The sequence below is a fragment of the Aulonocara stuartgranti genome, assembly GCF_965226115.1.
Source record: "Aulonocara stuartgranti genome assembly, chromosome: 7".
In the NCBI taxonomy this organism is placed as follows: domain Eukaryota; kingdom Metazoa; phylum Chordata; class Actinopteri; order Cichliformes; family Cichlidae; genus Aulonocara; species Aulonocara stuartgranti.
The window spans coordinates 25,881,600-25,898,281 of record NC_138945.1 but is presented as its reverse complement, the minus strand read 5'-3'; the positions used below and the strand labels follow the sequence as shown (position 1 = coordinate 25,898,281).

The window sequence follows — 16,682 nt, the reverse complement described above, 5'->3', positions numbered from 1 at the left end:
GGTCTGATATTAAAGTTTTAGAGTAAAGTAAGAAAACGCAAATAGAAAAAAATGCTGCTACAACTCACTTTAAAATCTTTTTTTTAATAATCAAACAAGAGTGAAAGATCTATAACGTGTCAGTAATGTCAAACTCACAATATGGGTCATGGGCCATATGCAGCCCACTTTGATCATAAGTGGGCTGGACCAGTGAAACTCTCCTTTCTGTCTGTGTAAAGACATTTAACTACACACTGAATCCCTAAGACATCTTAACATAAGAAAAAGAAGTGCAGTTACAACAGCACAGCTCAGTTTTTCTACGCCATATACTATACTGTTGTAGTAAATGAAAGAAAGTTCGGGTATAAACTGTAAGAAAATGTTTGACAGAAATGTTAAAAATTACAAAAAAAGTTCAGGTATGAAAACAGAAATAAATTATTCATTGACAGAAAATGTCCTATTTTATATTTAATTTTTTGTTTGTTTGTTTTTTATCTTACTGCGTATCCATTGTAAAGAAAGAAAAAGAAAAAAAGAAAATACGTTTTTATAGTAGATAAAATGACTTTTCTGTCATTTATTTGTTTTTTGTATTACACAGTTATTTTGGTGCAGTGTGAATGTCCTTCATCAGTAAAAAAAACAAAAACAAAAAAACCCTCTGTGCTATGTCCTTGATGACCAGTTTAATCCTAAATATTTATTAACGTCATTCATATCCTGTCTGTCTGACATACAGTGACTAATTCAAGCTGCACATTTAACAGCATATTTTCATTTTTTTTAATAAATCTAATCACAGTTTGGTTTCGTATGATATGATTCTATTGGCGTACTTCTCAGTCACGTCTTCTCTTTTGGGTTTGCAATGCATCTTATCAAATTCTGCAGCGATCTCCAGCGGTGTCTTATTTTTGATTTCGGGGACGTTGAACTTCATATAAAGCCCACAGATGAAGCAAGAAAACAGAAAAATGAGAAAGCAAAAGTAATCCAGTTTCTCCTGGAAATAAAGCATTTGGAGGCAATTTGTCAGTCCTTGTGCTTGACACATTTCAAATGATCTTAAAAATATGCCACATTTTACATACTTTTAACATACTTACCACTAGGATGGGGAAGACCATCCCAACCACAAACAGGACTAACCAGTTGAGGCTGCAAGAGATTGTGTACGCAGCCGATCTGAAAGGCTGAGCAAAGAGTTCCCCTGGAAGACTAGGTGTAACTCCAACTTTGGGGAAAATGTACATGCTACAATAAGATCTCCTCATTGTTTGGTCAAAAAGAAAAACTTCTTGGTGTTAATTTTACAGTCTTTAGAAATATTAGCTTGAGAGATAAACGTACCTGGACCAATGGCAAAAAAGACTATACAGAGGAAAATAAGGACCATGCTGCAGTACGGCATCCAGGAGACCTGACTCTGAGGAAAACAAAAGGGTTTAAGTTTGTTTATTTATTCAAATATGCAGATGTATATACTATCTGTCAAAGGTTTCAGAACACCCCAATTTTTCCAGTCATTTATCACAATTCAAGTCATTCAAGTCCAGTGAATAGTTTGAAATGGTACAAAGGTAAGTGGTCAACTGCCAGATGTTTTTTTTTTTTTGTGAAGGTAAGTTTACCCAAAACTAAAAAATAATATACATTTCAAAATTATTTAAAAAAGGTCTTTTTCGGGGAACACAAAATGGGTTAACAATTTAAAGCTGTCGTTCAGCAATGGAGGTTGATCAACCATTGAAAGCTGGTGCTACTAATTGCAACTTTTCTGGATTACTTACTGGCCCCTCTGTCTGCATAAAAGCAGTGCTGGAACACACTGTGGTACCATGCCCTCGTGAGCATCAGTTGAACAGTATTGTACTACAGAAAGTGTGTGGCTACAAAAATGGCGAGAAAAATGGAAGAGAGACAGACCATCATAGCACCTAAAAATGTAGGTCTTTCCTACAGAGAAATTGCAAAGAAAGTAAAGGTGTCAGTGAGTACAGTTTCCTTCGACATCAAAAGGCACTCAGAAACTCAGACGGGAAGAGCTCTGGCAGACCCAAAGCCACAACTGAATCAGAGGACGAGTTTCTGAGAGTTAACAGTTTGCGTGATAGGCGGCTCACAGGACAACAGTTTCAAGCACAGCTTAATAGAGGTCGTAATAAGCAAGTCCCAGTTTCAACTGTGAAGAGAAGACTTTGAGCAGGTTTAACAGGACAAGTAGCAATAAGAAAGCCATTGCTAAGAATAATCAGAATAAGACAAAAGGCTTGCCTGGGCCATGAAACACTGCCATTGCACTACTGAAGACTGGAAAAAGGTATTATGGACTAATCAAAATTTGAAATCTTCCCATCATAACTACCCTTTCGAGTAGGCGAAAGGATGGTTTCACAGTGTGTGGTATCAACTGTCAAATGTGGGGAAGGAAATTTGATGGTGAGAGTGAAAGGGACCCTGAACCAAAACGGCTACCACAGCTTTCTGCAGCCCCAAGCAACACCCTCGGGTATGCGCCTAGTTGGGGTTTATCCTACAGCAAGATAATGACCCAAAAGATAAGTCCAAGCTTTACCAGAACTACCTCAGGAAAAAAAGAATGAGATAATTAGCTTGAAAACATGGAGAGGCCAGCACAGGCTCCAGACTGAAACCCCATCAAGCTGGTTTGGGATGAACTGGAAAGAAGAGTGAAAGCAAAGCAATCTACAAGTGTCACACATTTATGGGAACTTCTGCAAAAGATATGGGAAGAACTTCCTGAAGAATATTGGATTCCTATTGCAGAAAAAATGCCACGGGTGTGTTCAGCTGTTATATCTGCCAAAGCTGGCTACTTTGATAAATCAAAACTTTAGAATACATTTTTGTCTATAAATTGATTCCATGATTTCTCTTTTAACTCCAACAGCTTATTTGTACTATGCTTTCATTTCAGGGTGTAATGAGACATTAAACAGCGTAATTTTCAATTAAAAAATGGAAAAAAAATAATGTGTCCTAAAACATTTGACTGGTAGTGTATATATAAATATATTTTTAAAAGTGGTTAGTTTTGCAGTGACTTACTTGCAGGTACAAAGTGATGGTGAGGAAAACTAGTGTCACAGACATTCCTGCGTAGCCTCTGAAGAGCAGGGCCGTTTTTCCTGTTCTGTTAATAATCATGAACTGCAACATGAGAAAAGATTTAGCCTGCTGCTGTAAATGTTTTGCACAGAATTAAAATTAAACAATTAATTAAACAGCCACATGGGGGAGCTACGATTACACATGAAAACAGCTGCCACAAGGCATTTACATCACTGGTGAGACCTCCAGACGTTTTTTCCCTTAAATGATTTGATACATCAGCAGGAAGTAAATAAAACAAACATTAATGATAGAGTGTTTACAGGATGTTAAACACAAAGTTTCCCTAAAATTGGCTTGTGCTAAGTGACTAACATTTCAACAGAAGTCTGAACAAAGAAATGACGATGAGTCATAGGACACAAGTTGCCCTTGTTAGTTTTTGTCCACTCTGGCTCCACCTGCTGAAATGCTAGTCTGTTTGCACAAGTAAACACCTTTGGATCAGTCATTGTGCTGCACTACTTTTTGTCCTTTAAAGTTTGTCGTTCTTGAGCTGAGCACCTATATTTTGCTGGACAGTCCGTTTTTTATTGGATACAAACATGATTGGATATCAGTGAAAGAGTACTTACACAGGATACAACAGTAGAAAATTCACAGAGCCCTGTCCCCAAGGCAGTGTATCGTAACTTTTCTTCTGGGATTCCCGCCGCACGAAACACATCAAAAGAATAAAAGTACACCTGTAGAGAAGTTAAACATACACAGATAAGAAACTGTGTAATGTTTCTATTCATTTTACTGAAACTGGCCAGTTTTCCTGCTGAATATTTCACTGTTATTGTTAGTTATGTATTTATTACATTTTATTATATTTAGACATTACAGGATTTTTTGAAAGAACATAATCTAAAAAAGGAGATTACAGAGACTGGTGAAAGAAAGACTCCTCTCTTTCTAGCATATACACTCACAGCATTGATGCCACAGAGCTGCACTGAGGTGAAAGTTACAGCGACAGTGATCAGCTGCCAGCGGATCGTTTTGTTCTGAATCAGCTCCAACACTGAGTAGCTGCGGACACTCTGCAGGGCAGCTTTCTCCTCCAGCATCTCCTCGATCTCTCTGCTGTAGTCCTTATTGCCCCAAAGCTGCTTTAAAGCTAAGGTGGCATGAAAAAACATGAGATTTAAATGGTAAGTTAACAGTCACTAAGTAAAAAAAATCCCCTAAGGCTAAAAATGTTTTTGTACACCTTTTTCACAGGTTCGTTGGTCTCCTCTGTCCAGCAACAGGAAGCTGGGAGATTCTGGCAGGAAGAACAGGGTGATGAGTTGAAACAACCCAGTGAAACCGATGAAACCAAGCAGCCAGGGCCACAGCTTCTCTGTACCAAGTAACTCACTGCAAGTATAACATCAATAGTCAAGTTATCACAGGTTAATATCTAAAATAGCAACATGCTTCCAAAAACACAGTTATGAAAAGTTTTAAAGGGACAAAGATTTTTGCATATAATTCTTTCATACATGGTAACAAAGTGCAATAAATTGCACTTAAATACATTGCAAATAATCCATCCATCCATTTTCATCCGCTTTGTCCGGGGCCGGGTCGCGGGGGCAGCAGCCTAAGCAAAGAGGCCCAGACCTCCCTCTCCCCAGCCACCTCCTCCAGCTTATCCGGGGGAATACCAAGGCGTTCCCAGGCCAGCCGAGAGATATAATCTCTCCAGCGTGTCCTGGGTCTGCCCCGGGGCCTCCTCCCGGTGGGACATGCCTGGAACACCTCACCCAGGAGGCGCCCAGGGGGCATCCTTGTCAGATGCCCGAACCACCTCAGCTGGCTCCTTTCGATGTGGAGCAGCAGCTGCTCTACTCTGAGCCCCTCCCGGATGGCCGAACTTCTCACCCTATCTCTAAGGGAGAGGCCAGCCACCCTTCGGAGGAAGCTCATTTCTGCCGCTTGTATCCGCGATCTCATTCTTTCGGTCACTACCCACAGCTCGTGGCCATAGGTGAGGGTAGGGACGTAGATCGACCGGTAAATTGAGAGCTTCGCTTTTACACTCAGCTCCCTCTTCACCAATGATGTGGTCTTCATAGATAATTGGCAAACCTTCTGGAGGAAACCTGGTCTTGTTAGGAGAGATGGCATCCATCCCACTTTGGATGGAGCAGCTCTCATTTCTAGAAATATGGACAAATTTATTAAACCCCCCAAAATATGACTATCCAGAGTTGGGACCAGGAAGCAGAGTTGCAGTCTTACACGCTTCTCTGCAGCTTCTCTCCTCCTGCTACCCCCCCAAAAACCCATCTCCATAGAGACTGTGTCAGCTTCCAAAAAGACAAAAAACAAACTAAAAACCAGCAACAAACAACTTAAACATAAACAATCACAAAGAAAGAACAATACAGTATCCACATCTGAACCAAAGAGTAAAACAGTGAAATGTGGATTATTAAATATTAGGTCTCTCTCCTCCAAGTCTCTGTTAGTACATGACTTAATAATTGATCAACAAATCGATTTACTCTGCCTTACAGAAACCTGGTTGCAGCAGGATGATTATGTTAGTTTAAATGAATCAACACCCCCGAGCCATTCTAACTACCAGAAATCTCGAAGCACAGGCCGAGGGGGCGGTGTGGCAGCAATTTTTCACACCAGCCTATTAATTAATGAAAGACCAAGACAGACTTTTAATTCATTTGAAAGCCTGATGCTTAACATTGTCCACCCCAGCTGTGAAACTCAGAAACCAGTCTTACTTGTTCTCATCTATCGTCCACCTGGGCCTTACACAGAGTTTCTGTCTGATTTCTCAGACTTTATATCTAATTTAGTTCTGAGCTCAGATAAAATAATTATTGTGGGTGATTTTAACATCCATGTAGATGCTAAAAATGACAGCCTCAACATGGCATTTAATCTGTTATTAGACTCAATTGGTTTCTCTCAAAATGTAAAAGAACCCACCCACCACTTTAATCACACTCTAGATCTTGTTCTAACATATGGCATCGAACCTGAACATTTAACAGTGTTTCCTGAAAACCCTCTCCTGTCTGATCATTTCCTGATAACATTTACTTTTACAATAACTGATTACACAGCGGTGAAGAGTAGACTTTATCAAAGTAGATGTCTTTCTGAAAGCACTGTAACTAAGTTTAAGAATATAATCCACCCACTGTTATCATCTCCAATGCCCTGTACCAACACAGAGCAAAGCAGCTATCTGAACGCTACCCCAACAGAGGTCGATTATCTTGTTAATAATTTCACCTCCTCACTACGTACGACTCTGGATACTGTAGCTCCTGTGAAAACTAAGGCCTCAAATCAGAAGTACCTGACTCCGTGGTATAATTCTGAAACACGTACCCTAAAGCAGATGACTCGTAATCTGGAGAGGAAATGGCGTGTCACAAATCTAGAGGATCATCATTTAGCCTGGAGAAATAGTTTGCTGCTTTATAAGAAAGCCCTCCGCAAAGCCAGAACATCTTACTATTCATCACTGATTGAAGAAAATAAGAACAACCCCAGGTTTCTCTTCAGCACTGTAGCCAGGCTGACAAAAAGTCAGAGCTCTTTTGAGCCAACCATCCCTTTAACGTTAACTAGTAATGACTTCATGAACTTCTTCACAAATAAAATTTTTATCATTAGAGAAAAAATTACCAATAATCATCCCACAGATGTAATATTATCTACAGCTACTCTTAGTACCATTGATATTAAGTTAGACTCTTTTTCTCCAATTGATCTTTCTGAGTTAACTTCAATAATTACTTCCTCCAAACCATCAACGTGTCTTTTAGACCCCATTCCTACAAAACTGCTCAAAGAAGTCCTGCCATTAATTAATTCTTCGATCTTAAATATGATCAACCTATCTCTAATAATCGGCTATGTACCACAGGCCTTCAAGCTGGCTGTAGTTAAACCTTTACTCAAAAAGCCATCTCTAGACCCAGCAGTCTTAGCTAATTATAGGCCAATCTCCAACCTTCCTTTCATATCAAAAATCCTTGAAAGAGTAGTTGTCAAACAGCTAACAGATCATCTGCAGAGGAATGGTTTATTTGAAGAGTTTCAGTCAGGTTTCAGAGCTCAGCACAGCACAGAAACAGCTTTAGTGAAGGTTACAAATGATCTTCTTATGGCCTCTGACAGTGGACTCATCTCTGTGCTTGTCCTGCTAGACCTCAGTGCAGCGTTCGATACTGTTGACCATAATATTCTATTAGAGCGATTAGAACATGCTGTAGGTATTACAGGTACTGCACTGCAGTGGTTTGTATCATATCTATCTAATAGACTCCAATTCGTGCATGTAAATGGAGAGTCCTCTTCACACACTGAGGTTAATTATGGAGTTCCACAGGGTTCAGTGCTAGGACCAATTCTGTTTACATTATACATGCTTCCCTTAGGCAGCATCATTAGAAGACATAGCATACATTTTCACTGCTATGCAGATGACACCCAGCTCTATCTGTCCATGAAGCCAGATAACACACACCAATTAGTTAAACTGCAGGAATGTCTTAAAGACATAAAGACCTGGATGGCCGCTAACTTTCTGCTTCTTAATTCAGATAAAACTGAGGTTATTGTACTCGGCCCTGAAAATCTTAGAAATATGGTATCTAATCAGATTCTTACTCTGGATGGCATTACCTTGGCCTCCAGTAACGCGGTGAGGAACCTTGGAGTCATTTTTGACCAGGACATGTCCTTCAACGCACATATTAAACAAATATGTAAGACTGCTTTCTTCCATTTGCGCAACATCTCTAAAATTAGAAATATCCTGTCTCAGAGTGACGCTGAAAAACTAGTTCATGCATTTATTACTTCCAGGCTGGACTACTGTAATTCATTATTATCAGGATGTCCAAAAAACTCACTGAAAAGCCTTCAGCTAATCCAAAATGCTGCAGCAAGAGTCCTGACAGGGACTAGAAAGAGAGAGCATATTTCTCCTGTTTTGGCTTCCCTTCATTGGCTTCCTGTTAAATCCAGAATTGAATTCAAAATCCTGCTCCTCACATACAAGGTCTTAAATAATCAGGCCCCATCTTATCTTAATGACCTTGTAGTACCATATCACCCTATTAGAGCGCTCCGCTCTCGCTCTGCAGGCCTACTTGTTGTTCCTAGAGTATTTAAAAGTAGAATGGGAGGGAGAGCCTTCAGTTTTCAGGCCCCTCTTCTGTGGAACCAGCTTCCAGTTTGGATTCGGGAGACAGACACTATCTCTACTTTTAAGATTAGGCTTAAAACTTTCCTTTTTTCTAAAGCATATAGTTAGGGCTGGACCAGGTGACCCTGAATCCTCCCTTTGTTATGCTGCAATAGATGTAGGCTGCCGGGGGATTCCCATGATGCATTGAGTTTTTCCTTTCCAGTCACCTTTCTCACTCACTATGTATTAATAGACCTCTCTGCATTGAATCATATCTGTTATTAACCTCTGTCTCTCTTCCACAGCATGTCTTTATCCTGTCTTCCTTCTCTCACCCCAACCGGTCGCAGCAGATGGCCGCCCCTCCCTGAGCCTGGTTCTGCCGGAGGTTTCTTCCTGTTAAAAGGGAGTTTTTCCTTCCCACTGTCGCCAAAGTGCTTGCTCATAGGGGGTCATATGATTGTTGGGTTTTTCTCTGTATCTATGAAGCGCCTTGAGGCGACTTTTGTTGTGATTTGGCGCTATATAAATAAAATTGAATTGAATTGAATTGAACCACGACGGACCGGTGCAGCGTCTGCATTACTGCAGCTGCAGCCCCAATCCGTCTGTCGATCTCCGGCTCCCTTCTCCCATCACTCGCGAACAAGACCCCGAGATACTTGAACTCCTCCACTTGGGGCAGGAACTCATCCCCGACCCGGAGTGGGCACTCCACCCTTTTCCGGCTGAGAACCATGGCCTCAGATTTGGAGGTGCTGATCCTCATTCCCGCTGCTTCACACTCGGCTGCGAACCGCTCCAGTGCGAGCTGGAGGCCCTCACCCGATGAAGCCAACAGAACCACATCATCTGCAAAAATCAGAGATGAGATTCTGAGGCCACCAAAGCGAAAGCCCTCCGCCACTTGGCTGCGCCTAGAAATCCTGTCCATAAAAATTATGAACAGAACCGGAGACAAAGGGCAGCCCTGGCGGAGCCCATCACCCACCGGGAACGAGTCCGACTTATTGCCGGCAATGCGAACCAAGCTCTTGCAACGGTTGTATAGGGATCGAATGGCCCGTAGCAATGGGCCAGACACCCCATATTCCCGCAACACCTCCCACAGGACACCCCGAGGGACACGGTCGAATGCCTTCTCCAAGTCCACAAAACACATGTAGACTGGTTGGGCAAACTCCCATGCACCCTCAAGTATCCTGGAGAGGATAAAGAGCTGGTCCAGTGTTCCGCGACCAGGATGAAAACCGCATTGTTCCTCCTGTATCCGAGGTTCGACTAACGGACGAACTCTCCTCTCCAGCACCCTGGCATAGACTTTCCCAGGGAGGCTGAGGAGTGTGATCCCCCTGTAGTTGGAACACACCCTCCGGTCTCCTTTCTTGAAGATGGGGACCACCACCCCGGTCTGCCAGTCCACAGGTACTGCCCCTGATCTCCACGCAACATTGCAGAGGCGTGTCAACCAGGACAGCCCTACAACGTCCAGAGCCTTCAGGAACTCGGGGCGGACCTCATCAACACCAAGGGCTCTGCCACCAAGGAGTTGTTTAACTGCCTCAGTGACCTCGCCCCCGGAAATTGGCGGGTCATTCCCCTCATCCCCAGACTCTGCTTCCTCCTCGGAAGACGTGTCAGTGGGATTAAGGAGGTCTTCGAAGTATTCCTTCCACCGCCTGACAATTTTCTCAGTCGACGTCAGCAGCGCTCCGCCAGCACTATACACAGTGCAGGTAGAGCACCGCTTTCCCCTCCTGAGACGTCTGACGGTTTGCCAGAATCTCTTCGAGGCAGCCCGAAAGTCTTTTTCCATGGCCTCTCCGAACTCCTCCCACACCCGAGTTTTTGCTTCAGCCACTGCCCGAGCTGCATTCCGCTTGGCCTGTCGATACCTGTCGGCTGCCTCCGGAGTCCCACTGTCATGATCCTGGGTCCTTTTGACCCAGCGTTTTGTGTTTTCTCTTCACGATTTTGGTTCTGTTCTCTAATTGGTGTTTACCCTGTTCCCCCCGTGTGTTCCTGTTTTATTGTGAAGGTCTGCGTCTTATGTGAGTGTTTTCAGTTTGCCTCCCTGGTCTCGTCATGTTAATCACTCCCAGCTGTGTCTCCCACCTGTGTGTAATCTCCCTGTGTTCTGAGTGTATTTAAGTTGTATTTTCTGTCTTAGTAATCGCTGGTTCGTCTGTGTTGTTTCCCCTCGGTCTCCCTGCGTCTCCCCGTATGTATTTCTCCGGACCTCCCTGCATCCTCATTCTGGTTTGTCTTATTAGTTTACCCAGTTTAGGTTTCCGGTTTCATGTTTTGTCGCCACCGCTGTTTGTACTTACACCCCTGTAAATAAACACTCACCTGCACCAGAGCTGCCGCCTTTTGGGGCCTTACTACAAATCCACACGGCTTGCCCCGCAAACCGTGACAGAACGAACCAGCCACCATGGACCCAGCGGCAGTCAATCCGTCCGAGGAGCTCCAGGATGACATCGGCTACAATGTGGAGATCCTCTTCGGGCTGTGGCTGGAGAATCCTCCGTACGAGCTTCGCCGCGCCGTGGAAGGTCGGCTACAACGTCTCTTTTCCGGCCTGCCATGGCTACTGAATTCACTTCCTCCGACCATACAGGCTTTTCTCCGGCACACACCTCACCTTCTCTCAGCCACTCCTGCCTCGCTGCCCGACTCGCCGGATGTGATCTTGCCCGGCCCGTCGGAGCCGTCTGCGGGGAGGAAACGCCGATCGCGCCGCAAGCGCGCCACCCCACAGCCGTACGTTCGGGCTTCTAAATCACCGGCTGTGGTGAGTGAGGACTCTTTTTCATTTTCAGACTGCATGACTGTTCATTCAGGGGCTGCGTTTTGTGTGGCGGATGTCAACGCGAGCTGCTTATCGCCTGTGCAGCTACCGGCAGCTCAGTTAGCTCCCCCGCAGCCACTCTCAGCTCGGTTAGCTCCCCCGCAGCCACTCTCAGCTCAGTTAGCTCCCCCGCAGCCAGTGCTCCTTTCAGTTCAGTCTCCAGTGCCACCCTCAGTTCAGTCTCCAGTGCCACCCTCAGTTCAGTCTCCAGTGCCACCCTCAGTTCAGTCTCCAGTGCCGCCTGTAGCGCAGGCCCCAGTAGCTCCAGTGCCGCCTGTAGCGCAGGCCCCAGTAGCTCCAGTGCCCCCGCTACCCGTAGCTCTGGCTCCAGCAGTACCGGTTCCACTCATTCACTCCATGCAGGGAGAAGATTTAAGGTCCAGTCAGGGAGTTTCTCGCGCTTTAGCTGCTTCAAGCACCGTTCTGCACTCCAGGGCTTCCCCAGAGGCTAGGTCTCAGTCCCCAGCTGATTCTGGACCCCTGAAGATTAAGCAGCCCTCAGAGAACAACTCCGTGTCAGTGCTGTCTGAGCAGGGCCAGTGCTCAGCACAGCACCCATTGCCTTCATGTCTGCCAGAGGACTCCATGCCTGCTGGCTTTGTGATGGCTTCTGCTGGAGGGTCCAAGGGGCCCGTTCAGCCACCTGTCTCAGCTGGAGGGCCCGAGGAGCCCGTCCAGCCACCTGCTGCAGCATCATCATCATCCTCGCCGGCTGCAGCATCATCATCATCCTCGCCAGCTGCAGCATCATCATCATCCTCGTCTGGTCCAGCCTCAGAGCCTTCAGCCTCGTCTGGTCCAGCCTCAGAGCCTTCAGCCTCGTCTGGTCCAGCCTCAGAGCCTTCAGCCTCGTCTGGTCCAGCCTCATCCGAGTCTTCATCCTCGCCTGGTCCAGCTTCATCCGAGTCTTCATCCTCGCCTGGTCCAGCTTCATCCGAGTCTTCAGCCTCGCCTGGTCCAGCTTCATCCGAGTCTTCAGCCTCGCCTGGTCCAGCCTCATCCGAGTCTTCATCCTCGCCTGGTCCAGCCTCTGCAGCCTCCCCTGGTCCGGATCACCATCGCCTGAGTGGCCGCTGTTGCCTTCCGCACGGCCGGCCCCCGGACCGCCATCGCCTGAGTGGCCGCCGTTGCCTTCCGCACGGCCGGCCCCCGGACCGCCATCGCCTGAGTGGCCGCCGTTGCCGTCTGCACGGTCGGACCCCTGAACTGTTTTGGACTCCTGTGCTGTCGGCCCCCTGAACTCTTCTGTTTTGGGCTCTGTTTTTTCCTGTGTTCTGGTGTGCTTCGTTTCTTTTGGTTTTGGGCTCGTTTTTTGTTTTTGTCTTTTGGCCTTCTGGTGCTCCGGTTTTGTTTTGCTTCGAGCCCTCCTTCCTGGGCCCCCGCCGCCCGCCCTGGTCGGGTTGTTTTCTGTTTTTTCTGGCTGTTTTGTTTCTTGTTGGGCTGTCTGGAGCCAGCCTTTGAGGGGGGGGGGGGGTACTGTCATGATCCTGGGTCCTTTTGACCCAGCGTTTTGTGTTTTCTCTTCGCGATTTTGGTTCTGTTCTCTAATTGGTGTTTACCCTGTTCCCCCCGTGTGTTCCTGTTTTATTGTGAAGGTCTGCATCTTATGTGAGTGTTTTCAGTTTGCCTCCCTGGTCTCGTCATGTTAATCACTCCCAGCTGTGTCTCCCACCTGTGTATAATCTCCCTGTGTTCTGAGTGTATTTAAGTTGTATTTTCTGTCTTAGTAATCGCTGGTTCGTCTGTGTTGTTTCCCCTTGGTCTCCCTGCGTCTCCTCGTATGTATTTCTCCGGACCTCCCTGCATCCTCATTCTGGTTTGTCTTATTAGTTTACCCAGTTTAGGTTTCCGGTTTCATGTTTTGTCGCCACCGCTGTTTGTACTTACACCCCTGTAAATAAACACTCACCTGCACCAGAGCTGCCGCCTTTTGGGTCCTTACTACAAATCCACACGGCTTGCCCCGCAAACCGTGACACCCACAGGCTAACCAAGCCCGATAGGACTCCTTCTTCAGCCTGGTGGCTCCCTTCACCTCTGGTGTCCACCATTTGGTTCGGGGATTACCACCACGGCAGGCACCAACCACCTTGCGGCCGCAGCTCAATGCAGCAGCTTCGGCAATGAAGACGCTGAACATGGTCCATTCGGACTCAATGTCCCCAGTCTCCCTCGGAATGCTGTTGAAGCTGTGCCGGAGGTGTGCGTTGAAGATCTCGCGGACTGGGGCCTGAAACTGAAGCGGGACCTGCGCAGTCATGTTCACTCAAATGTCCCTGATGTACCATCCAACCCTGTTCCCTCCACTCCCACATCACTTTAGCCTCCTCCACTGCCTTTGAAGTGTGGCCATCCATCCCTGCAACTATCACTTTTTTGTTCTTTTTCCTTTTTTTGCAATTGCAAATAATACGAACCATAAAGGACTGTTTTTCAGAAATACAGTTAAATACTATAAAAACCTTAAAGTAGTGATGTTGTGTAGAATGCAAATAAAAGCTGAATGCAAATGATTTTCAAATTTCAGATTTTGTTCAAAATAGAAAAGATATGTTGTTTAAAATTTCATGTAAAATATTAGCTCATGATGAATTTCATGGCAACAAGACAGCTCAAAAAAGCTGGGAATGTGCAATGAAAGGCTGGGAAATTAAGTTTTACTAAGGAGTTGAAGGAACATTTTGCATCTAATTAGGCTAACGGTAACAAGTCAAAAGAGCATCTTACAGAGAAATGGCCAGATGAAATTTACCAATCCACAAAAAAATGTCTACAAATATGTGAATATGTCCCACATTGTAATACCACATGATCTGACCCTTTGCAGTCCTGTTGCATTGGCTGCAGTGACTCAGTCAAAATTAAGACCTGACTGAAATGCTGTGGTGAGCTCTTAAGAAAGCTAAATGAATGCCCAAAGCAGTGCTGTGAAGAAGAGTGAGCCAAATTTCCTCCACAATGAGAGAATGATGATGTTATACAGAAAATGATTACTTCTGGTTATTTCTGCTGAAGGTGTTAGAATCACGAGATGTACTTAGTTTTTCACAGGACTGTGAGATACTTTCGTTTTCACATGTAGGCTACCTCACCTGATCCCCAGCAGTTGGCCAGAGAACTTCCCCAAAGACATGAAGGAACCAATGAACACGCCAACAATCCCTTTCAGCTTCTGAGGAGCGATTTCCATGACGTACATTGGATAAACTGCAAGACTGGCTCCTAAAGTAACAGGAAAAATCAACAACACACATACACAATCTGACCAGATTCAATGAGGTGACAGTTTGGACAGCCGGGAAACTAGCTCCAGTGAGTTTGCTCAAAAGGTTACCTGAATTAATGCCAAAGAAAAATCGTCCTGCCATGATCATCTCAAAGGACATGGCTGTTTTACTCAAGAGCATCAACACGCTGCCAAGTATAGCCACAAAGGTGTTTAACAAAAGGCATCGCTTTCTATGGGACAGGAAAACAGAGACTTAGAGCCTGAGGCCAACGCAGAACATCTATTTATGCATGTCTTTGACAGTGCCATGTTAATAGCTAAACAGAATATGGAATTTTTATGCTCATGTACACCAACCTGCCAAATTTTGACGCCAGTGAACCAGCTGTTAGCGACCCCAGTAAACCCCCAATGCAGAAAATGGACACTGTGAAGGACCAGATGAGCGAGAGCTGCCATGGCTCCAGGGAGAGACCGTATCTTTGCACGCATGTTTGCTTCACCAGCTCCTTTATAAACTACAACAAGGTGAACAGGTATAGACTTGTCTATGCATGCTGAAAATACAGCTTAAGGTTGTCTGTATTTTAATTTAGTAAAGTATCTCACTTACAACAGAGGGGGAGGTCATCACAGACACGCTGTATCCATAATGAAATGTCCCACCGATACCACACACAAAAATGGCAGCAAATACAACAGGATAAGCTACCTGTAAAAATGTTTTTAAAGAAATCAAGAAATGTTTTTATGGAAAATGTAGGTACATTTTGTTTAACGTCAATCATGCTAAATAATCAAATTTTAATTTTTCAATACCACATTTCCCTAAACTTACATCTGTCAGTCTGTATGTTCAATTATTTTTATGGATTGTGTCAATTCTCCATATACAGCAGTCATTTAAATATCAAAAAAAAGAAGTTTTCCTTTCATTTATATGCTTGAGCTAGCCATTCACAATTCAAAAAACATAATGTAAACATAAAAATAGTTTTAACTGTCACCTACCAGGAGTCCTAAGTGCTGAATCATTGTTGTAGGTCTGTCGCTTTCGGGTGAGAAGTCTTTTCAGATCATTCACATGGATGCAGCACACATTTAACTGAGCGCTGAAATGATTAACTTTTTTCTGGGCCAAAGAATAAAAGGTGTTTGGAACAAAAACAACAACTTAAAAAGTTATGTGTCTGATGTGGAATAAGTCATGTGGGCATGACTTTTGTTTGCTTAAGGATTCTGCCCAGTGATCATGAAAGACCCTTAACCCTCTCCAGGCAGAAGTTGCAGATTTGCAACAGTTAAAAACTAACAACCTGATTACCCCACATACATATTTAATGAGTTTTTTTTTACTCAGAAGTACCACTGCAGGACTTGGTTGTGCATTAGCAACAAAAAACTTAATTTGGGCCTGAGAGGGTTAACAGGCTGCTCTAAAGAAAAGTTATTTATTGTCCTGCAATCTGTTTAAAAGTTTGAAAAAGTTACACAGAGAGAGACAAAGACGTGATTATGAAGTTAAGCCAAAACCTTTAACCTATTTTTATTTGTCTCAAAGCTTAGTGGAGAATTGCATCACAAAACACAACAGGAAAATCATCTCATGGAAGGGATACAGAGCCATAAGTCTCAAAAGAAAGGTTACATTTTGGAAAATGTATTAGCTATCCAGACAGGGAAAACCTCAGTGTCAGTTGTCAGTAAACATTAAGCTACAACCAACATAACTTCCTTAATGTTTGCACATACCTCATTCAGTTATACAAACAGTGAACAGGAGAAACTGGATGTTGCTGGAAGATTCTTCAGCAAAGAAAGAAACACATTGGTCTTGCACTTTTGTTTTGTAAAAAAAAAATATTGTGTGGGAGTTTCTTTTTATTCTAAATCCTTTGTTAATTGTGTATAGTAATCTGTCTTTGAAAGGCACAGTGAGATGTCTATTTATTCAAAGTGTTGCTTCTTAGGTTTGATACCCAAATTAAGCTGTTTCAGTCGTTTCCACTAGAAAAACAAGAGTGGCCCAACACACCTATTATTACAAAACTCTGGTTCAGAGTCAGAATCACAAATATAAAGTATCAACGAACGATCAAAAGCAGCAGTAAGACGCTTCACTGTGAAAAGCACAAATTTTGTTACATAACATCTGGTTCTCAAAAGTAAGCCGGTTCTCCAAAAAGGACAAAAGCTGTGCACAACTGTCCCAAGGAGACAGTGTGTCTGTGTCTGACACATGATGCAGCCAGATGTCACACAGCTGACCTCCAGAGAGGAAGCAGAGTCAGCTTCAGACTAAAAACACTGTCAATAAAGCACTGAAAGACCAGAAC

General features: G+C 44.2%; 1 protein-coding gene across 1 annotated transcript; it reads right to left on the bottom strand.

The window, feature by feature from the left end:
• Window positions 1-378: 378 nt before the first annotated feature.
• slc2a11l (solute carrier family 2 member 11, like) lies at window positions 379-15,381 on the bottom strand (the record flags this gene model as incomplete). The annotated part of the gene is made up of 12 exons (XM_082542056.1): window positions 379-991; window positions 1,095-1,222; window positions 1,339-1,414; window positions 3,058-3,159; window positions 3,696-3,806; window positions 4,038-4,225; window positions 4,319-4,467; window positions 14,210-14,339; window positions 14,452-14,576; window positions 14,704-14,864; window positions 14,960-15,058; window positions 15,358-15,381. The coding sequence occupies 12 exons, from the start codon at window positions 15,379-15,381 to the stop codon at window positions 785-787; spliced, it is 1,500 nt and encodes a 499-aa protein (XP_082398182.1). The 3' UTR covers window positions 379-784.
• Window positions 15,382-16,682: the final 1,301 nt, after the last annotated feature.